The 24,138-nt window shown below is 30.6% G+C and overlaps 5 protein-coding genes across 5 annotated transcripts; 3 read left to right on the top strand and 2 right to left on the bottom strand.

Moving 5' to 3' along the window:
* Window positions 1–31: 31 nt before the first annotated feature.
* On the bottom strand, window positions 32–685 carry LOC130894736 (zinc finger CCHC domain-containing protein 10). The gene is made up of 2 exons (XM_057801704.1): window positions 526–685; window positions 32–452 (listed from the first exon to the last, which is right to left on the bottom strand). The coding sequence occupies exons 1-2, from the start codon at window positions 540–542 to the stop codon at window positions 104–106; spliced, it is 366 nt and encodes a 121-aa protein (XP_057657687.1). The 5' UTR covers window positions 543–685; the 3' UTR covers window positions 32–103.
* Window positions 686–911: 226 nt separating this feature from the next.
* Window positions 912–2,213, top strand: LOC130894734 (superoxide dismutase [Cu-Zn]). Its single transcript, XM_057801701.1, has 2 exons — window positions 912–1,197; window positions 1,729–2,213. The coding sequence occupies exons 1-2, from the start codon at window positions 1,132–1,134 to the stop codon at window positions 2,122–2,124; spliced, it is 462 nt and encodes a 153-aa protein (XP_057657684.1). The 5' UTR covers window positions 912–1,131; the 3' UTR covers window positions 2,125–2,213.
* A 941-nt stretch (window positions 2,214–3,154) lies between these two features.
* Window positions 3,155–4,986, top strand: LOC130894725 (uncharacterized). Its single transcript, XM_057801691.1, has one exon. The coding sequence runs from the start codon at window positions 3,455–3,457 to the stop codon at window positions 4,349–4,351; it is 897 nt and encodes a 298-aa protein (XP_057657674.1). The 5' UTR covers window positions 3,155–3,454; the 3' UTR covers window positions 4,352–4,986.
* Window positions 4,987–5,647: 661 nt separating this feature from the next.
* On the bottom strand, window positions 5,648–14,498 carry LOC130894716 (amidophosphoribosyltransferase-like). The gene is made up of 9 exons (XM_057801675.1): window positions 14,334–14,498; window positions 14,016–14,241; window positions 12,290–12,560; window positions 11,979–12,228; window positions 10,624–10,846; window positions 10,415–10,562; window positions 8,047–8,152; window positions 7,750–7,986; window positions 5,648–6,051 (listed from the first exon to the last, which is right to left on the bottom strand). Coding segments are annotated over exons 1-9 (1,626 nt in total). The 5' UTR covers window positions 14,335–14,498; the 3' UTR covers window positions 5,648–5,887.
* An 8-nt stretch (window positions 14,499–14,506) lies between these two features.
* Window positions 14,507–20,831, top strand: LOC130894721 (bifunctional phosphoribosylaminoimidazole carboxylase/phosphoribosylaminoimidazole succinocarboxamide synthetase). The gene is made up of 5 exons (XM_057801685.1): window positions 14,507–14,814; window positions 15,085–15,288; window positions 15,351–15,608; window positions 18,452–18,577; window positions 20,100–20,831. Exons 1-5 carry the CDS (start codon window positions 14,796–14,798, stop codon window positions 20,762–20,764), a joined length of 1,272 nt encoding a protein of 423 aa, XP_057657668.1. The 5' UTR covers window positions 14,507–14,795; the 3' UTR covers window positions 20,765–20,831.
* The last annotated feature ends 3,307 nt before the right edge of the window (window positions 20,832–24,138 follow it).

Below are 24,138 nucleotides of genomic sequence, written 5' to 3'. Positions count from 1 at the left end.
TCAACAAAATAACCTTTCAGCAACAAACAAATTTATAATTATATTAAACAAATCCACAGAAAAATATATTTGTATTGAAAAAATAAACATATAAAATGAAATTTTATGAACTAGAGCCATGAGAAGAATCACTGCTAGTGCTTTTACTGGAATCACTACTGCTAGAGCTATCTGAATCAGAGCTACTACAACTGTCTGAATCAGAACTACTACCATCTGACCCACTGCTGCTACTTTCATCTTTTTTACTTGTATCTTTTGTAGTTTTCTTCATTCCATTCTTGGTATTCGTTGTGGTTAAATCATTCATTGTTTTGATTCTTTTTTTCAGAATTTGGGTTCTTGAAGATCTGTGAACGTATTTTCTTTTACCTTTGCATTCATACGACCAGTGGCCATATTCTAAACATTTTTGGCATCTGATTCCTTGGGGAGGGTATTCTGGAGCTTTCCTATAACAGATTTAAAATTATTTTTTAACATAAAAGTATTTAACTCGAACCAAAATGTACTGTAGGTATATACCTTTTACCCAGGGTCATTTTGATGTATTAATATTAATGTATATTATTTAGAGTCAATATAAATATATAATATTTAAATATAATATACTGTACTCTACTATTTGTTTAATAATCAAACACAAAATCTCCTTGACAGTTTCTTCTTTGCACGTCAAAATATTATAATCTTCTTTCACGATGTGTATTTGTGTATGTTTAAGTATGGAGTATTTATCTATTTATTTCCCATACATTTTCAAACGCACCTCCTCGAAAGAAATTCCAGAATTATTAAATATATTTGCTTGACTTAGAATAAATGTCTATCAAAATATATATATAAGTAAATAAATTTTTATCGAAATGTAGGAGGGAATGCTCTTTCTTTATACAAAAAATTCATCGTTGGTAACTAACAAAAAGAACGCGGAAAAAATTGTTATCTTCCCCCACTACACATATTAAATGCCCTTGAGCCCTTGGCACAATTACAATGACTGTACAGTTTTCAATTGATTGATAATTTTACTCCTTGATTACCAAAGTTCCCGACATCCTTAAAGGTGTTAATCAAAGTTTTCTTTGAATTGTTGAAACATTTTTCCGCCGTCTTTTGTTCATAATAAAGATGCCAGCTAAAGCAGTTTGTGTATTGAAGGGAGAAGTAAATGGCACGATATATTTTAATCAGCCGGTAAGTTTCGAAACTGTAAAAGTTGAAACATTGTTGATCCAAAATTAATAAGAACTTCAAATTTATAGGTTTAACGCAGCAAAATGAATTTGTTAGTTTGAAAATTTAGGATTTCTTCTATTAAATTATATGAAGTATTCTAGAAGCAATTTTTATTCATGTTAAATTTTTTTGTTATAATATATACGTTTTATTAATAAGGTCTACTTCCGTTATTTTATCCTTAAATTATTCATGAATTCTAATTAGGTCAAAAGTCATAGTAGTGCTTCATCATTAAATTACGCCTTACATGAAATATGTATCATAAAGTTTATAGGTAATAAATTTTCCTTATGAAAATAAATGATTAATTAATTTATTAGTTTCTCTATTTGAAAAAATGTTAAATTAGAAAAAATCTTGCGAAAAAATTATATAAATAATATATTTTTTTATTTTCTTATCATCTTCTACATCAAAGTATTTTCTTCACATTCAAGTTGTTTGTATTAAAATTTGTGATTAGATTTTTTAACTCCGATTTTGCAGAACTGCAGCAGTCCTGTAGAAGTAACAGGCGAAATTTCGGGCCTTGGCAAAGGTCTACACGGTTTCCACATCCACGAGTTTGGTGACAACACTAACGGCTGCATTTCAGCTGGTGCTCATTTCAATCCTCACGGTAAAGATCATGCAGGTCCGACTGCAGCTGATCGGCACGTAGGAGACTTGGGCAATGTTGAAGCTGGCAGTGATGGTGTCGCAAAAATTAATTTAAAAGACAGCGTTATTTCTTTGGAAGGAGAACACAATATAATTGGACGTACTGTCGTCGTCCATGCTGATCCTGATGATTTGGGTCTTGGTGGGCATGAACTGAGCAAGACAACAGGAAATGCAGGTGGAAGGTTAGCTTGTGGGGTTATTGGTCTTGCAAAGATCTAAAAATTGATCTACGATATAACATATTATATACTTCATACTTAAAGTGATTTTGAAAATTAATTATGTTCATTAAAAAATATTTCTTCGAATATGTGTTTTATTTATTTATCCATTGAACAATGAAATATTTGTAGTTTTTTTACAAATATTTGGGGGTTTGATATTTACTGGCATCAAAAATTCTGATCCTGATAACATTATTAATAATCGTATAAATTAGTATGGTCTCGAGATGCGGTATCTTGAAATACTGTTAGAAGAAAAAATGATTTTCTTAAGATCAATTAATTAGGTTAAATTAAATTACATAATGAAGAGAACAGTTCAGAAAATATTCCTTTCAATTAACCCATAAGGGAAAAATATGTAAGTTTTGAACTTTGAAGTTATGTTTTTGACATAACTGCGTTTCCGAATTCATGGTACTACAAATTGATTTAAATTTTACACCAGTTCATAGAAAATATTTCAATCTATTCGTTTCCATCTAGCCGCCATATTATAAGTACTAAATATGTGCGTTCTATTTAAGAATTACGCCGTGAAACGAGACTTTCAGCTTTCTGGTCGTGGATGTAAAGTTGAACGTACTTTATATATTTCTATACACTTTATGTTCTATGCTATATGCCTTGTCAAATTAACAATTGACGCTTGACACTGGTTTAGACCATAGAACATACCAAAAAGTATGTGTGCCACACATATTTCTTTTTGAAAATAATTTTTTGTAAATGGGTCATGTGGTATAATTTCGACTGGCGCGCTATCATAAATTCGTCAAATATAAAGCATCAAGTTTCAAAAATATACAACCTTTCTCAATAAACGATTTATTCAATAATTGCTCTAATTAAATTCTTTACTGAGTGAATTATTCTGATCGAGGAATATATATTATATCGTTTTTTCATAAAATACTATAAAAGATTTAGCTCGTAGTTTATTAAACTTTTCACAACTAAACAATGTTTACTTTTGACGTTTTAAGATGACGCTTCATTCAAAATTGTACCACGTGACCACATTTGACGCTGTAAGCCAGCGTCGAGCGTCATCATTAAATTTAAATTTTTAACTAATTTAGAAAACAAAAATTTCAATTACAATTCCCTTGAGTATAGATGACTCACAATACAGTCCTAGTGATTATAGAGTTTTCTATAGTTGCGTCAAAAATAAAAATTAACCTTAAACTTCCAAAGACAAATCAAAACAAAGTAAATTACATAAACATCATACAATGAACCAGTGAATCCCACGATTTTTATAATTGTAGGAGTTTAACAGATAAGTTATTAGATTTTATTTTGTTTAATATATTTAAAAAATGACCATATCCACGCCTAATTCACCGACATGTTCGGGACCAGAATATACAAAGAAACACGTAAAATCATTGTTGAAAAATTATATATTCGTCGGCGAATTTAAGGAAAAACGATTTGTCGATACAATAAATGCTTATAGAGACATAATAACAGTGAGTCCACAAGAAAAAGATTTCATTGAGAATTTGATGGCCGTAAAAAGAAAATTGGATTTAGAAATAGTTTATAAATCATGGATTGGTATCACAACTCCGAAAACGATTGGAGCTCCAGTAGGATATAATCTATGGGTTGTATTACCACAAGAAGTATTTGGAACTTATTGGTATCGTGTGAAAACTGTGGAATTTTTTGCAGATGAAATACGATTAAAATTGGATATAATAAGACCTTACCAAAGAGAATCAACTCCGCTAAGAAACTCAGACGAATCAGAAGTAAGTGTTAGTATGATTTATCAAGAAAAAACGAAAATTATTAAAGAAAATATTTTGTACTTCTTTAGGCATATAATGACTCTGCATAATACGAAAGAAGTATTAATTTTTTTATGTGTATTAGCTAGTACTTTGTTTTTAGGATTGATAAGCGGGGTAAAGTATTTATTAGAGTATTTGTTATTGTTAATTCGAGAAATTTCAATTTTTATTACATCTATTAGTCCTTTATTTAATGCCATGTTGCAAATGATTACCAAATGTATTTTTGGATTATATCACTTGGTCTTTATGATATTCGGAAAACCTACTCCTGTTTATAATAATTACTTAAACTTGAATCCTCAAAATGAATTTTCTGACTCAAGGGTAAGGTATAACACTTATTTTAAAAATAGGGCACTACCATATTATCCAACTGACCAGAGAAGAGGACCAACTATTACTCCTTTAGATTAACAGATAATACATTTTATATATAGTGGCGACTATTTTGAAATATTCAAATAAGGGAATAGTATAGTTTATTTTTCACATTACAGCATTTATATCATTGTTGACTGTTTTGATATTTTGTACCTTATCAATGTATTCCTTATCAGGTTTTCACTCTGTCACATTTTTGTACAATTTTTTCGTTTCCTTTGCCAATTTGTTCTGTTTTTTTTTTTAAAATTGTGTAAACTATATGTTTGGTTTTAGTCCATAAAAAATTTAAAATATCCAGTTTTGGTTTTACGCTTTTGTGAACTACTCAATTTTTGTGTAGGTCACTATTTTTTGCATCATTCTAATTTACTTTTGATTCATTTTTGTCATAACTTGTTTGTTTGATGTAGTTGATTTGTGTCTTCAATTTCACTAACATTTATAACAGTTTCTAGTTTAGATTTTTGGTTATCAAGGATATGTATCCATACATAGATTGATTTTTTATTGTATAAATACAATTATGTAACTATAAACTATATATTTATGTAATGAATTGATTTTCTCAAAAAAAAACAGCTCTTATTTCTGTATTATTTGATTTTTTGACTTTATTATATTAAAATGCATCTGTATGCTTTTATAATATATGCATTATATTTGGATATATCTTGTACATTTATTTACCTTTTTTTGCTATTTCATTTTACCCTTTTTCGCACAAAAATAAAAAACTATGAATCTTTACGTTCATTTAAATTATATTCCTGTACAAAATATATTTTGTTCAATAAACAAAACAATAATGACAAATGACATTTTAATCATGTCTGTTTTAATCATGGGTGCGTTCCACTAAGCGTTCACTGCGCCTGAAATACTCAACATAGCGACTCGAAGTAAGCGTTGAAAGAATTAGCGGAATTTTCAAAACTCCAATTTTTTCTGTTTTGCCTCTTCTTAATATTCCTTTCACTTGGGTGCCATGTACTTCTTTAAGAAGCCATAAAATTTGAAATAATAAGATCTAAAATTCAACACACAGAAACTTGTTTTGTTTGCCCCACCGCGGAAATTTTTAAATGGATATTCGCTGATTTTGACAATTCGTCAGATTTTTCAATGAACTCAGTTATTCTTCTGTCACCTGTTACCTGGCCTTTGCCTATATGATTAAGCGTTTTGGATCCATTAAACAACTATTCTAAGTCTTAATATTGGCTGTAGAGTACATAACATAAAGTTCTCTTGGTTGTATCGATTTCTTTGGAACCGCGATGTACTAAAATATTTAAATGAAAGGGAAGGGTAAAAAACAATTCTAAATTTTAATTATATATTTTATTAAAATCTTTATTTTCAATGTATATAAAAACGTACAAATAAAATAAATTACGTTAATCAATATTTTAAACATATTGTTATATTTAAAAAAAATGTTTCATAGAAAATTAGTTATATACCATAAAATCTCCATTTCATGTTTTTCATTCTAAAAGTGCAAGTGTCAACTTACACACAACACTAAATAATATTCCACAATTATTCTATGTTCGACATCCACCACTACCAATCGTAGTCAGAATTCGTATTAGGCACGCCACCTGGGTAAATTCCCGACAAACACGCCGTACAATGACCTATTTTAGTATGGGGCATTTTAGTTTTCAAATCACTTCTTACCGCCTTTATTAGACCCTCCAATGATAGATATTCCAAACTATCCGCACCTAAATACAGTTAAACGTTAAGAAATTTGACATTTTATGATTACACTGTAAAAATTTTTTTGTAAAATTACCATTTGTTAAAATTACTAATCAATTTAGAATATGATACAATTTGAGTTATTTTCTTATATGATTTCTTACGATCTTTGAGTATAAATCTTATGTTTTAATGGAAAATTTCAAAAAGTTTGTGATCGGAGTTACTACGAAAACGTTAGATAGATGGCGCTGGCTACGCCGTTTGCATTTATGCTTGTGCCTAGAACACTTATGTCGCTGATTTTTAAACAACTTTAGTAAGATTTTGATTTAGAATGATAGAGATATTTTAAATAAAAACAAAACTGAAATAAATCGGAATAACTCTATACACATTTTTGGTTAAATTATCAATACATTTTTAACTGTGTTAAGAAATTAGTAAATTGGATGTTCTGAATGGGCAACTAAAAACGGACGTCTGTCATATCTCAACAACAGGAGAAAATTAGTTATAATGTGGTTCTAAGAAATAAGTAAAAAATTATTTTCAGCATTTTAGTAGATCCTCCACTAGAGAGGGCGTATTTGAAAATAGGGAAATTAAAAGAGCAAAATATTTTTAAAATTTCCCAATAACTTCGACGCTTTCTTCATACTACGAGTTTTGGTCTATCTCTTTAAATAATAGGTAGGGGAGAGTGGGAACCTAAAAAAATACTCCTGCCCATTTCTACTCAGCCGATTGTTATAAACTTGATGTTGTTTGAAAGAACGCGATAAAAAATATATAAATTCTAAGAAATATTATTAGCAACGGTAAAGCTAGAGGGCGTTGTTTCATATATTTTGAATATTGTGATTTCTTTTGACAAATTTCAACAGAAACATACGAGTTTAAGAAGAAGGTCTTTTACATCAAAATTGCGAAAACCGAATGTCGATATCTTTTTCCTGTTTCGTGAAAAAATATGTAAACGGCGAGAATTTTGCTTCAAACGTGAGATTAGTCTTAATTACAGGTATATCAATGTAAGAACTTTCCGTTTAGAATAAATTTTCAATTTCCATTTGAATGAACCAGCTTTATAGACGTTTAAAGGAAAATTCTCGCAGTTTACATATTTTTTAAGATATTTCGAAACAGAAAAAAGATATCGACATGCGGTTTTTGATATTTTGAAGTTAATTTAGTTTACTTGTAAAACACCTACTTGAACTTCTATGTTTCTTTTGAAATTCGTCAGAAGGAATCGCAATACTTAAAATATACGAAACGACCCCCTCTAGCTTCCACGTTGCTCATTAATTTCTCAGAATTCACATATTTTTCATCGCTGCACTTAAGTTCCATCAATCAACATCCAGTTTATAAAAATCGGCCAAGCAGAACCGGACAAGCAGACCCGGACTTATAGGCATTTTTTCGTAACAGTATTACCACTCTCCCCCATCCCTTATTTGAAGAGATAGATCGGAACTTGTAAAATGAAATACAAAGTGCCAATTAAGTGAACAAATTTGAAAAAAAATTAATTTTATATTTCTAAAACGCCATATAGTAGTGGATCTAAAATTCTGAAAATAATCCATATGTTTCTCGGGACAAATTTTATTATCATTTTTTAATCTCCGAAGCTGTAATATAATCCGTTCCTGAGGTATGACCGACGGCCGTTTTTAGTTGCCCACCCGGTACGTATTTGTTATTTTACCCACCCACTTTCCTGGCCAGTTCTTGTGGATTCAATTTATTGGCAACAAGTTCTTCTCTAGTCGGTATGTTAATACCCATGTAACAAGGATATTTCAGAGGCGGACTAGCCACTCGTATATGTACTTCTTTAGCACCTGCGTTTTTAAGTAATTTAATGATTGGACCTATTGTGTTACCGCGCACTATCGAATCATCTATGAGTATTACTTTTTTCCCTTTTACGTTTCCGGCTAAAGCACCTGTGGAAAAATCGGCGAATTTTGTTGTTTGCTTTCAGTAAAATTGAATTTTTTCCTTACCAAATTTTTTTGCGATACTTAGTTGTCTTAAACGATTGCTCGGCTGGATAAACGACCTTCCTACGTATCTATTTTTACACAAAACCTCGGCGAACCTGATACCACTCTAAAAATCGATTTTAATAAAAATTTATGATATACACCCCATCCTTAATTGATAATTATTAATAAGATAAAACGAGAAATTATCAATACTACCAATTTGAGGTTATGTAAATATAAAATTATATTGAAAAATCAAGTAAGCATCTTTTGAATGACGTATATAATGGACCCAACCATTTGAAAAAAAAACGTATAAAATTGTCAGTAGAATTATTAGAAATTGTAGAAAAACATCTTCATGACAGATCCACGTCGTAACCAATATAAAATCGTTGTAATCAAGTTTGAAAAATCATGAAAACAAACACATCGATAAAAAATAGTTAATGCCAGTTTTCCTATTTATGAGACTTTTTTGTATTGCCCATGAGCAGCCAAACCCATCATTAAGATCATAACAACTGCGCAAACTCAATTAAAGTCCCTGTAATGGAAAGTCTAGACTAGGGATGAAACGATACCATTAAGATATCGATACTTTTACTCGATACTGTATCTATCTTTTTTCATGACGAGCCAATTTCTTCTATACTCTAGACACGAGAGTCCGTTCACGTGATTGTTGCCCTCGAGCTAAGAAATTAATGGCGGTTCCAATAGAAGAAGCGCGCGAAACAGTAGTCTGTTCAAATGATCGAAAAATGTTATAAAAATAGAAAAAGACACAGAGTTCTCTCTCTTACACATAAGCGGTATAGCTCATTTCCAGACTTTCAATACAGGGTCTTTAAACTTGATGAACTACTAAGGACAATTATAAAAGTGAACATAGGATCAACCACTGGATTTCTTTGGAATCAAACCTTCGAACAAATTATTACCATAGAATACCTAAAATCAGTTCGTCTCTGCCTTATAACATTGCCAATGTTTTTATAGAGGAGATGGATCGAGGACACAAATTTATTATTTCAAATTTAACCTTCGATAGAAATGTAAATATCCGTATTAAATAAATGTTTCGAAATTATTTGGTGATTTTGAATGAGTTTTAATTTATCTAAATTAAATGTAAATTGAATTACGTTACATTTAAAAAAAATATGTGAACGCAGAGCACGCTTTGATCGTCATCTACTAACCTTTTTAAAAACATCCGATTTGTAGACACGCGCGTCTATGCGAATTCTAGTTATAGCATAGTTAAATGCGTCAAGTTTACTAGATAATTATTGAAGATTAATTAATCACAAAAACACAACAAAATCGTCGTTGGAAATTTTTATTGGTGGTAAGGGGAATTTTTGATATGATATGTTTATTTTTTAGGGGTGGTCCTAATAGAGGGAAATTTTCATTTATATGGCTGGGACTAGAGTGAATTTTTTGGTGTTTTATTAATTTTGCAATTAAGGATGATCTCTAATTAATGGCAAACTAGGGCAAAAATTGCGGCTAAATCGGAGGGTTAATTGTTTCGGAATTAATTGAAACATAATATGATAATTCAAGTTGCCAACCATTGAAGTAGGCACTATTTCATTATTTCATCTATTTATTTTTCTTATCCACCTGTTATACCTACTCAAATTATACCTATCAAATAACGATTTGTACTAAACTAATTTTCAACTCAAATTTAACTGGACTATTACGCTTCCACTAATCGAGACTCATCTGATCGAATGTTTTCAGTTTTTATTATAATTATTTCAAGTATTCTTGTCTGTAAACAACACGTAGATATATTCAAGAACATTCACGGTAATATCAATAAAAAAACTATAAAAAACGTAGTTACCGAAAACTATTTCATAACACTATTAGATGAATTACTTGATTTAATATGACAGATGATTTACATCGTTGCCACGTTGTAATTTTTATCCAGCTGTTTGGTATAAAATAACATTTATTTCAACTAGTAGAAACAAGAGAAGAAATTTTAAATTTAAGAAGTTATTCCATAATTTATATTAAAATAATAACGAAAATATCCGATTATAACTTATACACTAATTTATTATAAAATGCAAATGATAAATAAGATAACGAGAAATTCTGGCATTTGTACTACAAGAAATATTGCAACAATGAAATTGACGTCATAGGCAGACAACCTTTTAGAATGTGATTTTCAGAGATGTACAAGCAATTAATATAATCACAATCTGAGCATTAAGATTTTGTTAAGTCATTGTGATGTTATCACAAATGTTTAAATTGTACAATGTCATATACTATAAAAATTGTATCGAATCAATTAAAAATAATAAAAATTCGTATTTGGATTAAATTTAATATAAATTTAAAAATAAAATACCTGTCTCGAAAATCCGTGGGCGGCTGCGTTACCGGATTCCGGAACAGCACTAACAATATCGGCTTCTACAGGATGTTCTATAGCCAATTGCCTACCGCACTGCATCCTCACTGCGTAAACCATTTGTCCTTCAAATATACTGTCGGCTCTAGGAACATAAATATTAAAAAAAAATTTTTTTTCACATATTTTTTTTTATAAAAATATACCTGGCGAAATATACGTATTCGAAAATGCAGAAAGCTTGTTGTAGTTTATCCTCCGGTCTCGTTATTATATCAATGGTACGGATACCGTGACGGGTCATCTCTATAATTTCCCCCGGGAAAACTTCGCGGACATATTGAGCGCCTATAGATAAGAATCCGCAAGACTCCGACGAAACCACCCAACCTTCAGCTTCGCGACTTTCGTCGCATTCACCGTCAAGAGCTGAAATTGTTTTTTTTGGTATATTTTCTTGAAATTATATGGATATAACTGTGGGCAAAGTTGTCAATACATGGGAAGGAGGTGTAAAAAATTAAAAACTATACCGGAATACGAATTTTAACGTCATAGCCATATACCTGCAGGAAATAAACCTTTTATAAAGACAGCAATAGATTGTCTATTTCTCTTGCACGCATGTCAATTATGAGTTTACGCATGAGTGCCATAATGACCGTAATCGCAATAGCTCAATTTTCTGTCTCTTTCTACAAACTCGTAGAGTTTATTTAAAAATTATCTGTCTGTATAAACGTTTATTTCCTGTAGGTAAATATCCATAGATATAAATCCAACGTCAAAATTTAAGAAAAAAATTATTTGAATTTGAAAACATTTCCCTAGTTTTAACTGAAATGTCAAGTAATATCAGTTTTCATAGGATACATTAAAAGTAACGACCTCTCAGCCTATCATAACGCGCTAGGCGGGGACTAATTGGCGCCAAGTAAAAATTGTTACACGCCCAATTTAAATCGAATTTGTGTATTTATTTAGTACACAACCTGCTAATTCACTTTTGGATATTATAATTCTGTAAAAAGAAATTATATTTCAGTCCAATTCCTTTTATACAGGATACATTAAAAGTATCCAACACCAGCTTACCAGAAGGCGCTATTTATGGACTGCTTTCAAATAACTGTTCGAAAACATTCGTTTTGAACGATTAGGTTAGGTTAGGTTAAAATTTCCAGAATTTTTGGCGATTATTTTCTACGTCTTGAAGTTCAAAATCTGCATTAAAGGAATACGACTGAAATAGAATTTCTTTTACAGGTCAATAATATCCAATAGCGAGTTTCATGCTAAATAAATACCAAAATTTAAACTTGACGCCAATTAGGCCCCGCCCAAATTTAGTATACTAAAACTTTTCTTGATATTTCGTGGTAGTTTTTCATTTTTTTCACCCGCTCTCTTTTACTTTGCCCACAGTTTTGTATACATTTTCCCGATTATTCCCAATTTTTCTGACTGGACTAAAGTAAATGCATTTTTCGTTACTTATACGTAACTTGATACGTAAGTTGTAGGTTGTAGAGATGGGAATAAACAGCACTCGGTAACTTACGTTCGTTAGAAGGTAGAATTTTTCCCAAACATAACGGCCTGTTACCGTACGGATCTCTAATAGCGAAAATCTTATTCTTCAACATAATAACCAGAGAGTAACTGAGCGGCGCCAACGCCATGAAATGTTTAATCCTAGCAGGCCAATCGGGTTCACCGTTTGGTTCTCCCTCTGGCGGATTCAAACACAAAGCTTGCGTTATGAGTTCACTGTCAGAGTGCGTCGATAAACCTACGCCGTGTTCTAATACCTAAAAACCACAAAGCTGAACGTACAAAAACGACAAAAAAAACTATCGACAGTTGCCTAACCTGTCTTCTCAGACTATCGCAGTTAACTAATTCCCCGTTGTGCGCAACCGCAAGTGCTCCGTGGGCGGTATGTACCACGAAAGGTTGGCAATTAACTTCTTCTGACGCTGCCGAAGTAGAGTATCTCGTATGACCGATTCCTATACTACCTTTCAGTTTTCTGATGGCTTCATCATTGAAAATACTACTAATCATACCCATACCTTTAACCACATTGAAATATTTGGAACATCGACCTTCGCTGGTTACTATACCGGCAGATTCTTGGCCTCTGCGAAAAAGAAGAAGAAAAAATTGGCGTATAACCCTTTCTATGCTTCTATTCCGCTTCTTTAAGAGTTTTTGTTATTTTTTCAATCACAGGTAGATATAGAATATAAGTTTTGATACGGTGAAACACTGTACCTCAGCTAACGATTTTTTGGATGATAAAGTATTTTTTTAAAATGAATGTCTAATATTTTTGTACGTTCGGTGAATGTAGCAAAATTATTGTGAATCTGAATGAAAATAGTTTCAAAATTAAATGATTAAAAGTATTTCGTGGTGAAAGCTTTGTGGGACACCCCTGTATATCGGATATTTTAATTAAGTAACATTGTCTATTAAACTGAACATTATTATAAATATTCTCGAAATTTTCCATACCAAAATGCCTTTTTACATTGACCTTCCCAACAGATAAGAATTTGAAAAATAATAACAAATCTAATTTTAAAATATCAAAATATAGATAATGGGAAATTTATGAAATAAATGCGATAAACTTTGTTGTTACCCCCAATGATGCAATTATCAATAATATTGAAATATGTTTATGTTACTTATCATTTTTGTACGTCATAAACTTTCTTACAATGCTAAATGACACTACTAAATGGGACAATAGTTTATATTTTTTCTTAAAGTTTAATAAACGATTAAACAAGAAACATCATACATAAATAACTGATGCAATCCCGATAGAATCGGTAAACAATGGAAATTTCGTTATTATTAACAGATTCGTCCATCAATAAACAAATAGTTTCGACATTTTTGAACGCCCCTTGTATAACGAAAGAGATAAAAAAAAAAGTTAAACTGATCAACGAAACTTTTTTTGTCACACGAAAACTTGAACGTACTACACACCAAACAGTAATGTTGAATAAAAACAAAAACAGAATCCTGACTTTCTACTTTATTTGGAGGCTTTGGTACAGGCAGATCGGCACTAGGTGTATTTGAACGCCTTTTGTTTAAATCAATCAGAAAGTAAATGTCTAGATTCTTGTTTAGTCCAACCTAATAGGTGTTTCACACACTTTAGAACACGTAATTTAAGTAAATGCAATCGTTATATAGTAGATTAAATTGAGTTATTAAAACAAAAACACGTAAATGAAAAGAATATATAGTTGTCACAAAAAAAAGATGTAACTGAACCATAGTAATATTTTTTTACATCAAAACAAATAAAAATCATCACAAAGTTCGTGTAACAAAACCAGTGTTATTAAATCATATAAAAAGAGTTAAGAAATTCTTCTTTTTTATATCAATAATCATGATACAGATTTTATCTATTCTAAATCTTTTATATCAGTCATCAATTAGATAAAACGGAAGATAAATCTATAATAAAAAAAAACTCCCATACATTAAAAATACTATATACGAGGGAAGATCGAGAATTTAGTTGAAATAGACAGTGGAATAACGGAAATTTTCGACTGATATTCACCTGTGTTGTAGGGCTACCAATCCCCAGCAAATAATTTGTGATATTTCAAGGTTAGTCGGCCATTCTCCGCATCCTATTGCTCCGAAAACTCCACATTCGTGAGTTAAACCTGAAGTTACTCGACCCCTACCTTTTCTTTTACTAATCGCCACTGTTTCCAATTCACAAGCCAAGTCATCTTCCTCATTATTGTGGTCATATCCACAAGGTTTTCCTTCTTCTTGCACTAATAAATAATAGAGAAAAAATGAAATCACCTAGATTGAAGTAGTGGGAACTAGTAAATAATCTGTTATAAGAAATATAATCACTACTTACTTTCAGATAAAATATATTTGTAATTTATTAAATATAGTTTATTAACTTTATTAACAAATTAGAAGCGTGCTTTCAGTTTTATATTTACAAGGGTCCTGCGCTATACGTTCCTCTCCCACTTCCACGAAAGTTTTAAAACAACGTTCTACGTCATAGTACACACTACCAGTGACAACTACTTGTTGATAGTATGATTATTGATAACCAAAATTTTTGAAAGAAAAATGATTTTGTAATAATAAATAACTTGGTAACAAGAAGTTTTTTATAAATATAGTTTTATTCGAGAATAAACAAGTTACGACATTTATTTTCATAGTATTAACACGCATGCGTTGAACAATTTGTTAAACTAATAAAAGCCATAACGAGCAAGAAACGTTAGATAGTTAAAAGTATTTTCGAAAATTGATTGTAAAATTAATTTAGTTGGTTAATATAATTTTTAAGAAGAACTGAACTATGGCTACATTAAAGGAAGGTAAAGTCAAATTTTGTTTAATAGTAATAATTATGTTATTGATATTTTATGATGAAAAAGTTTTGAAATACGTATTATAAATATTTCTAAGCTTTTAATTATTTGATTATATGTTTATTTTCCAAATAATTCCATTATTATTGCATATTTCAAAAAAATCTATACTATAACCTAAAATTATACCAATAAATTTTTGGCAATGACTATTACTCCAGACTACCGTTTATTTAATTTTCCTTCAATGTATGTAAAAAATTCTACTTGTTTTAGTTGGTGGTTATAAACTAGGAAATTTGATTATCGAAGGTAAAACTAAACAAGTATACGATGTTCCTACAAGCCCTGGTAACTGTATTTTGGTTAGCAAAGACAGAATCACCGCAGGTGATGGGGTTAAATCACATCAATTAGTTGGAAAATCCGTAATTTCCAATAAAACCAACGCAAAGGTTTTCGAAATTTTAAACAAAATTGGTAAGCATTTTAAAAATTATGTATTTCATGAAATTTAATTACAAAAATTTACAATTTTGTAGGTTTGAAAACAGCTTTTATAAAATCAGTAGCTGATAATGCCTTTCTGTCGAGGAAATGTGAAATGATCCCAATTGAATGGGTAACTAGGCGTTTAGCTACTGGTTCCTTCTTGCGCCGTCATCCAGGTGTAAAAGAAGGTTACCGTTTTACTCCAGTTAAACACGAAACCTTCTTCAAAGATGACGCTAATCACGATCCACAATGGTCTGAAGAACAAATTATTTCTGCAGAGTTTAAAGTTAACGGTGTTGTCATAGGTAAGTCATAGTTTTATGATTTATAGCGAAAAAAATTTATCAAACAGTTTTTTATTCACGATTCTTCATTTTAAAGGTATTTATCTTCATTTCTATTAAAGTAAATTATTTGTGCTTATAGGAAATATAGATAAAAACTATAGAAATATTTTATCAACAAGTTCAAGTTCATTAAAGTCTTACAAATTATAGTTGGCCTACACTAATCACTACATTGTGTAATTGTTAGAAATATTTCAAATTAATTTATAATCAAAGTTATACTTTTGTAATAATTGCGGTTTTAAATTATTATAAACAATCAAAATACGATTTTATATAACTTGCCAGCCCAAACGATTAAAGAATATTTAGAGATTTTTAAAATCTTGATTAAAAAAAATAAAAACTACCCAGCAATCATAAGGCCTATTATAATTTACCTTTAGATTAGTGGTGGGAATCTATGAAAAAGAAACAAACAAAAATAATCTCACAAAAGTGCAGAGAATAGCAGCACGATGGATTACAGAAGCTATGAGAAGTTCTTAGAAGCAATCCCAAGCCTGCAACCTATACAATTGTTAATAAAAGGTGTATAACCTCCAAAGGTGCTTACAACCTTCAGATGCAAAATAATTATGGACTTACAACTATCCTGTAGGAGGATAAAGGATTTATTAGTACAGGATATGGACTATACGATCATAAAAACGTACTACAATAAAAGGATAAGAATATACATTCCTACAGATGAAAAATCTTCACAGATGGCTCAATGACAAAAACAGAATAGGAGCCAGCATGGTTTTAACGGAACTGAACATTCAAAAGTAGTATAGAGATACAATATCCTTCAATTGGAAGTCTACTCAATGGGGAAAGCTGCCAGAAAGCTGTGGTGAAATGGTGAATCAAACAGAAAGACAACAATCTACACAGACAGCCTTCAGTATCAAATGACGAGACAGTTTCCTGGATTTGAAAGGTTCAAGTAAGCCTTTTTTATTTACCTGGATACTATGATGTGGAAGAGAACTCTAAAGCAGATAGTGAGACGAGGGAGGAGGATGCCGAAGAGACAGTTAGAGTGCTAATACTGATGGAATTGTTAAAAGATGCTGTTGGCACAGGAGAGGAAACAAGAAAGATAGTATTCAGAAAACATTCACAAACTAAAAGTCAATTGGGGTGTTCATCATACTGTTGGCACGAGTTCAGAAATAGGTCACAACAGACAACTATTTGTAAAGAGGGCAATGGAGAAGAAGAGAAAATTGAGCATCTGCTTTGTTGGTGTCCATACTTGGCGGAAAACGACATCAAGTGTTGGGGGATGATATAAAACATCGCCTTGAAGAAATAGCATAAATAGAAAAAGTAAAAAACTCAAATCTGGGTTGGAAATGTCTAAAAATGAGCTAAAATGTGCAAAAGATTGTAGAGTGGTTAGCTATTTCCAAAATGTGGTAAAGGGTAACACAATAGGTCTAGCCTCCTAGTGAACCACTTCCAATCTAGATCGAGGTTGCCTGCACAACTTAACCTAACCTCTATGGTGTACTGCTAGTGCAACAATAGAAAAAATTAATGAAAAATAAATATCCAAAATTAATAGAATGCTTTGTTTATTCTTCGATAGTCACTAATTATTCAAAATTTAATTCAACAATTGACTAATATCTTCCTAATTTCTCAAAAACCAAATTTTCATCTCATATATTGTAATAAATACCATTTTTTGTCATATATAATGATATGTATCTCATTTTAAAGATTTGACTTTATTTATATCTCTCATTATTCCGTTTAGATGATTGTTATGTCAGGTTTAATTTTTTTATAATTATTATATCTTATATTCAAAATTCACATTCTATAAATTAATTTCTTAAACTTTTTGGTAGTAAAAATGTGCTAGTGTGATCATTCAAATGCAAAAGTATAAAAATATTTCACTGTAATCAAAATATGATGAAATAACCCCTCACCTCTCGAAAATTACCAAATATGCTTTCGGATTGGGTAAGAAATGACATGAAGTCAATTATTCTAATGTCTTTCAATATATGAACCATCCTAAAGAAAAAATAAGGCTTTAATCACTCCTTTCGAGGGTTGTATCTGCAGTACATTCAGCTCTAGACATTAATAATCATTATTACATTATATTTATCAACGTTTCCTAAAGTGTAGATCACAACCCAGCACCAGCTCGCAGGAAAAATTGAAAAAAAAAACATTTTAAGACGTCTGCTGAGCCAAAAGATGAAGGCTTGTTATTTCTGAATGAACATTCACTATCTTAAAAAGATTTCCATTGAAGGATAGATTAAATTTTAATATGCAAGGCTTTGGTTTAAATATTTTTAAAAAATTACTGGGAACAACGACTTTGAAAAGAAAATTTTGAATCTTTCTCAATATAATATCCATTCAAATTAAAATAATAAAAATTACATCTTGAAACTCTATCAGTTTCAATTCAAAAACATCTAAAAATAGTTTCAAATACCACTTTCCTCATATTCTTTTGGGCCGAAGATCTTTTTTCTGTTGACATTGAAAAGGAAGAAATCTTGGCGAACAAAACCACTAATTATATTTTCAGAAATATCCTAAGCTAAATACAATTGTTAATACCTCTTATCACCATATATGTATGAAACTGCATTGTACTTAAAAAATAAATTTCGAAAATATTTTTATGGTGGGTCACGAAAAAATTCAAAAACACGTACCAGGGCGCGGTGAAAAAAATTTGGGAAACGTTGATGAAACTAAGACGATTTATCCACAAACATATCAATGATATAATTCTCGACCACTCTGTATAGTATGATAAATCGCAATTTTATATTCAGGTAAACACGAGGTAGATCTTATGACAAAAACCTCAATATTAGTATTCGAAATTTTGGAAAAAGTGTGGCAGACAAGAGATTGTGCTCTCATCGATATGAAAATAGAATTTGGAGTGGATGAACAAGGTATTGTATATACTTACCAATATTTTATAAGCCAGTGTATTTTTTGTTCCGCCAATTTAGATTGATGAATATCTCTCCTTTTATTGTGTTAGTTGTTTTATTTATATCACGAACGCGATAAATTTATTGTGCTCTATTTAATTGATGTTTACAACACTATAACTGTTTATATAGTTATTTGACGTATGTTGAAATAACATTCAATTATTTCAAATCTTGATACGGGTCACTTTATTATATAACAAATCACTGTTCTAGATATTACTGCAAACCGGCAATTCACAAGTGTCAAAACATAACTTTTCAAACACTTATTTCAACTTCCCACAACACTTGACAATTATGATTTGAATAATATAATATAGATGGCTCCACTAATTAATTTTTACAAATTCAATGTTAGAATCGTGATTATTTATTTACTTTTATTACATTTTTATACATAACAAAACATAATAAAACCATTACGCCATTTATATTCCTACAACTAGTCACTCTTCTTTTTCAACCTACCACGGACATATTATACATACTCCTTACAACTAATTTCAAAAATAGAGATGGGTGCATTATTCCAACATTCCAAATTTAATTCAAAGATTAATTTCTAATTGTGATATTTGTTTTTGGGATTTTATTTGTAATACGATTTTTTATAATGAGCTTTTTTATAAACTTTGATAAGTAATTCTTGAAATGGTATTTTAGAATAGCTTCGTTAAACTCACCTTTGTCGTAAATCTAACCTTGGTATGTGATTTTTAATCTGCGAAATTATTTGATAGTTTTCTTTTAATATGGGACAAGGGCTTTAATTAAAATAACAAAAAGAAGAAGTGTTAGTTTTGTAACCCCCAAGAAGTGTGATATAACAAGTGAGATTCATTATATGCAATTTCTTGCAAGTTTTTTTGTTCCAAGATAAATGTTTATGATTAAAAATTTTCCTCTTGTAATTTTTGGTGGAATTTTAGACTATCATATCGTCTAGACACTTTCTCAACTTTTTTCCCATAAGAGATACTCTCTTCCAACCATATATAAATTAATATATTAATAATTCTTGTCTTTGTGATATACTGATTGATCAAACATGAATGAATATTTTTTAAAGTGGCATTTGACAAACTTAAAGCTTTAGGTAAAGACGAAAAGAATCAGCTTTTAACAGAATCTTGCTCATTTTCCACCGGTTTGCAATATATTGACATTTCAAACAATATTTACAGCTTACATACATTATTACCCCACGACGGCCATTTTTAAATGGATTTTGACAATTCGTTAGAGTAATTCTTCTTTTTTAACTTTTGAAATATAATAAAGTTTTACAGCTGTCAACTTGAATTTTCTATATTTTAATATAGAGGATGAAAAATTTTTTGTGGTATTTTTTCATAATTTTAACTAACGAACCCAATTGACAGCTTTTAGTTAATAGTTAGTTTTAACTAAAGTATAATAATTTTAAATTAATGACAAGCTAACTACCAATTAAAAATATGTTGAACGTTACTTTTAGGTGTACTATTAGTGGCAGATATTATAGATTCTGATTCCTGGCGGTTATGGCCGTCTGGTGACAAGCGTCTCATGGTAGACAAACAAGTGTACAGAAACCTAACTACGGTAACCGATAAAGATCTGGATACCGTAAAAAGAAATTTCGAATGGATAGCAGACCAATTGGATCACCTAATACCGCCAAACAACCATTTAGTGGTGATAGTCATGGGAAGTCCAGCGGATAAAGACCACTGCGATAAAATAAAAAGATATTGCGAAGAATTGGGACTGAACGTTGAAATTCGAGTGGCTTCAGCACACAAAACCACCGATTTCGCTTTGGAAATCGTCAGTTTCTATGAGGGTTTATGTATACCGATTATTTTCATAGCGGTAGCTGGTAGATCGAACGGTTTAGGTCCCGTTTTATCGGGCAATACTGATTTTCCCGTTATCAACTGCCCCCCAGGCTCGAGAGATGATTTATCGAGGGATATTTGGTCTAGTTTGAATGTTCCTTCGGGATTGGGTTGCAGTACGGTGATGTATCCAGAAACGGCTGCAATTTGCGCAGCCACGAATATTGCTTTGAGCAATTACATCGTTTGGAGTAGATTGCGGTTAAAGAGATTGGGATATTTTGAGAGCATACCTAAAGCCGATAAGATAGTGAGGAATTGATGATAAGAAACTTCGAAATTTGTATTTTTTCATTATTATTTTATTGTTAATAAAGTATTACTTTCCATATTGTTGTTTATTATTGGAGTAACCTTTGAAAACCAATGATTTATGTCTACTATTTTAAATAGTATTAGTATATGGATTATCATCAAATATCATCTCATTCACCTGCCTAGCAACCAACATTACGTGTAACGGATTGGTTTGCAATAAACTTCACATAAATCTTGTTTGCCAACAACCAACATAACATGGATATGACTTACTAGCAACCAGCATTACTTGGCATTGGCGTGCTGACAACCAACATTACATAATTTTGGTTTTCAGGCAACCATTATTACAAGACTATTTGCTACATGTAACATTACACGGACTTACTAAAAACCAATATTATTTGAATATGCCATGGTTGTAACCAATATTATAAATCCATTACAAACAAAACTGTTATATGGGGTAAGTCAAACGATTGGCTAAATTTTAGATTAGCCTTATTTAAAATTGGTTTACTAGCAACCAACATTACATGATGTACATGACATTCACGTAGTTTTATAGAAATAAAATAAATTTTTGCAAACATGCGATACAATTTGGATTATATTACTAATAACCAACATCAAATATATATGACTAGCAATCAGCGTGATCAGAAACCTACTTGCTAGCAACCAGCATTACAATATTTTGGTCTACTAGCAACCAACATAACATGATTCTCCTACAGAGATATAGATGGCAGAATAAACGTCAACATGCGCAAACGTATTTTTGCCCATTGATAAATAGTATTATGCTTCTCAAAAAGTATAGTCGGCATTTCAACTTTATTCACTGTTAGCTAATAATTAAAGTTGTCTTGATGCTTGTTATTATTTTGTGTTTATTTACAAATAAATGGTTTCAATTACTAAATCACTGTTTTAAATTTGATTAGCAAAAGAAGTCGTATTTTTTTAAAGTTGATTGAGACAAATGGTAATATCATGTCTGTTGTGCTTTGGATTGTTTCAATGGGGCCAGTTTTGAAGTGGGTGTGTGAACATTCGTGTCTGGTTTCCATGTATGACTGTAATCCTAATTATTATATTAACATTAACTTGTAATTAAGTAATACGGATTGTTTATTTTACAAAAGTTAGTATGAACGGTACCCCGTATATGTATTTGCAGCGAGAATGGTATAGGAGGTGTTAAACCGTCGCTAATTACAATCCGATGGAGGGTTGGTTTGTAAAACCACCCCTTCGTATCCATGACGACGGCACACACAGTCTTCAGTTTTCCATTGCAATATCTGATTCATGTTTGCTGAAAGATTTTATACCAATTATTATAAAGTTTGCAGAGAGATAATGGTCCGTTTTCTTTCGAGCTCTAGAGATTTATCGTACACAGGGCGCTTTGCTATTTAGGGGTATAATCCTCGAAATAAAAATATATTTTTCTACATTTCAGAAAGAAATAGGAATAAATTAGAAAGAATATTTTTATGTTGGAAATTACGCATAAAAAATATTAAAGTAAAGCGTTTTATCATTATCATAGGATTGGGACAGTATATTACGTCGAAAACATAACCTAGAAATGCGTAAATTTTCCTTATGTATTTACCACTCGAGATTTGTTTCTTCTTACTAATTTAATGTTTTTCTACTAATTTAAGCAGTTTGTAAATCACAAAACGATATATATTACTAAAATATTTTAATTATTACTATTCACCAGCAATTATTATCTAATTTATTTTATTACTCATTCGGATGCTAAAGCCACATTTTATATATGTAATATCATTCTAGAATCTTTGTATCCTGAAAATCTCTAATTTACTTTTGATAAACAAGGCACAAAAACATAGTGTAAATCGGTTACAAAGATATATAGAACCAAGAAATATCCAGCGCGTCCAACAAACTTTAGCCTCGATAATATATTAGAACAGGACCGGCTGATAAATCTATATCAGCTCTTAAGCGTGTTTATAATTATTATACCAAGTTTATATTCATAGTATATGAGATGAATAATAAAAAGAAATCATAATACATGTGACAGTTCCGTTTATTACGAATGCTGTCATTTTTATAAAAATACGTCAAAAGTTAAAAAGCATTAATGTTGGTTTACAAATCAATGATTCCCTATTAGAATTTCTTTGGTATGTGTATTTTTCGCTGAATTACGTTCACACAAAAGGGTGACGAGCTTTTAATGGGAATTGACTCCGAGTATTATTCCCATTAAACAAAGAAGGCGTGTGTAGTATATTAGAGACTTCCTGGGGGACTACGGACGACTTATTTGTACCCATTTCAGAAACCTGCTATTATCGACAGACACGTGAACGATTCAATTATTATGTAATGAGGAATATCTGGAAATGGACAATGTTTTTGTTCGAAATTTAGGGTCGTGAAATAAATTGGGAAAATTTTTAAAAATAGAAGATTTCTCATTTCTCTGGTATTATTACTGATAATGAAAATTGTATAATAGAAAAATATACTGAATATTGATTTTTTCATTTTAATTGAGTAAAGAATCGAATGATATATCGATTAGTAGAGACGAATTAATATGACAGTAAAATACCATAGACAAATTAAAAATATAGATGTTAATTTAGAAATTATTGAGAATAATTATTTATGTTAAAATATGAATTTTTTAATAAACATCTATTATATACCGACCCGTTCCATCTACTTTTCTCTATGCATTAATCATTTTTGTGATTTATATATGAAATAATTAGGTGAAGTTTGGACAATTGGGATGCACATATTATCTGCTCATTGATTTTAAGCCAGTGTACAATACAGTTAGTAGACCAAATGTGTAAGAAGCAATTGAATACCTTGTAATACCAATTAAGATGATCAAATTAGAGTTAACTGTAGGTAAGGTAATTAATTAAGACAAGGTCGCTGACTCTCGTCGTCGTTGTTCACATAATATTAGAAACCATTATGAGGAAAAGTCGTATTAATACTTCTAGGGAATATTTATCAACAAAAACACTGGATGATATTGTAGTGGTAATTAAGTAGAAAAGATAAATGCAAAATGTGTGAAAAGTAACAGCAAGAAAACAAGGACTGCATATAAATAAACAGAAAACGAAATATAAAGTAATGTAAGAGTTCGCAAAGACCAACAACTTATAAATGGAAGAAGGAATGGAAGGAAATATTGTTCTGGAGATTTAACTTAATTTGAGTATCTAAAGGAAGGAATTACAAACAAAAGTACCAAAATTTAAGCGGTATGATAAAGCAAAAGGCAGCAAGAAAGTAGGAATCATAAAAGTAATGTTTATAAAAGTGTTCGTTCAAAAGTACTATACTGATGAAAAAAAGGTGGCG

Source organism: Diorhabda carinulata, chromosome 6 (genome assembly GCF_026250575.1).
Source record: "Diorhabda carinulata isolate Delta chromosome 6, icDioCari1.1, whole genome shotgun sequence".
In the NCBI taxonomy this organism is placed as follows: Eukaryota; Metazoa; Arthropoda; class Insecta; order Coleoptera; family Chrysomelidae; genus Diorhabda; species Diorhabda carinulata.
Note: the sequence above shows the minus strand (reverse complement) of the source record. Positions and strands in the feature narration are given on the sequence as shown.

Excerpts from the sequence above, each read along its gene's own strand:
- LOC130894734 (XM_057801701.1), top strand. The coding sequence starts at position 1,132 with ATGCCAGCTAAAGCAGTTTGTGTATTGAAGGGAGAAGTAAATGGCACG. Across the intron at positions 1,198-1,728 it reads CGATATATTTTAATCAGCCG|AACTGCAGCAGTCCTGTAGA; the intron begins GTAAGTTTCGAA and ends CCGATTTTGCAG.
- LOC130894725 (XM_057801691.1), top strand. The coding sequence starts at position 3,455 with ATGACCATATCCACGCCTAATTCACCGACATGTTCGGGACCAGAATAT.
- LOC130894716 (XM_057801675.1), bottom strand. Across the intron at positions 12,561-14,015 it reads TTGGTAGCCCTACAACACAG|AGGCCAAGAATCTGCCGGTA; the intron begins GTGAATATCAGT and ends TCTTTTTCGCAG. Across the intron at positions 8,153-10,414 it reads CCCACGGATTTTCGAGACAG|AGTGGTATCAGGTTCGCCGA; the intron begins GTATTTTATTTT and ends ATCGATTTTTAG.
- LOC130894721 (XM_057801685.1), top strand. Across the intron at positions 15,289-15,350 it reads CGAAATTTTAAACAAAATTG|GTTTGAAAACAGCTTTTATA; the intron begins GTAAGCATTTTA and ends ACAATTTTGTAG. Across the intron at positions 18,578-20,099 it reads ATTTGGAGTGGATGAACAAG|GTGTACTATTAGTGGCAGAT; the intron begins GTATTGTATATA and ends CGTTACTTTTAG.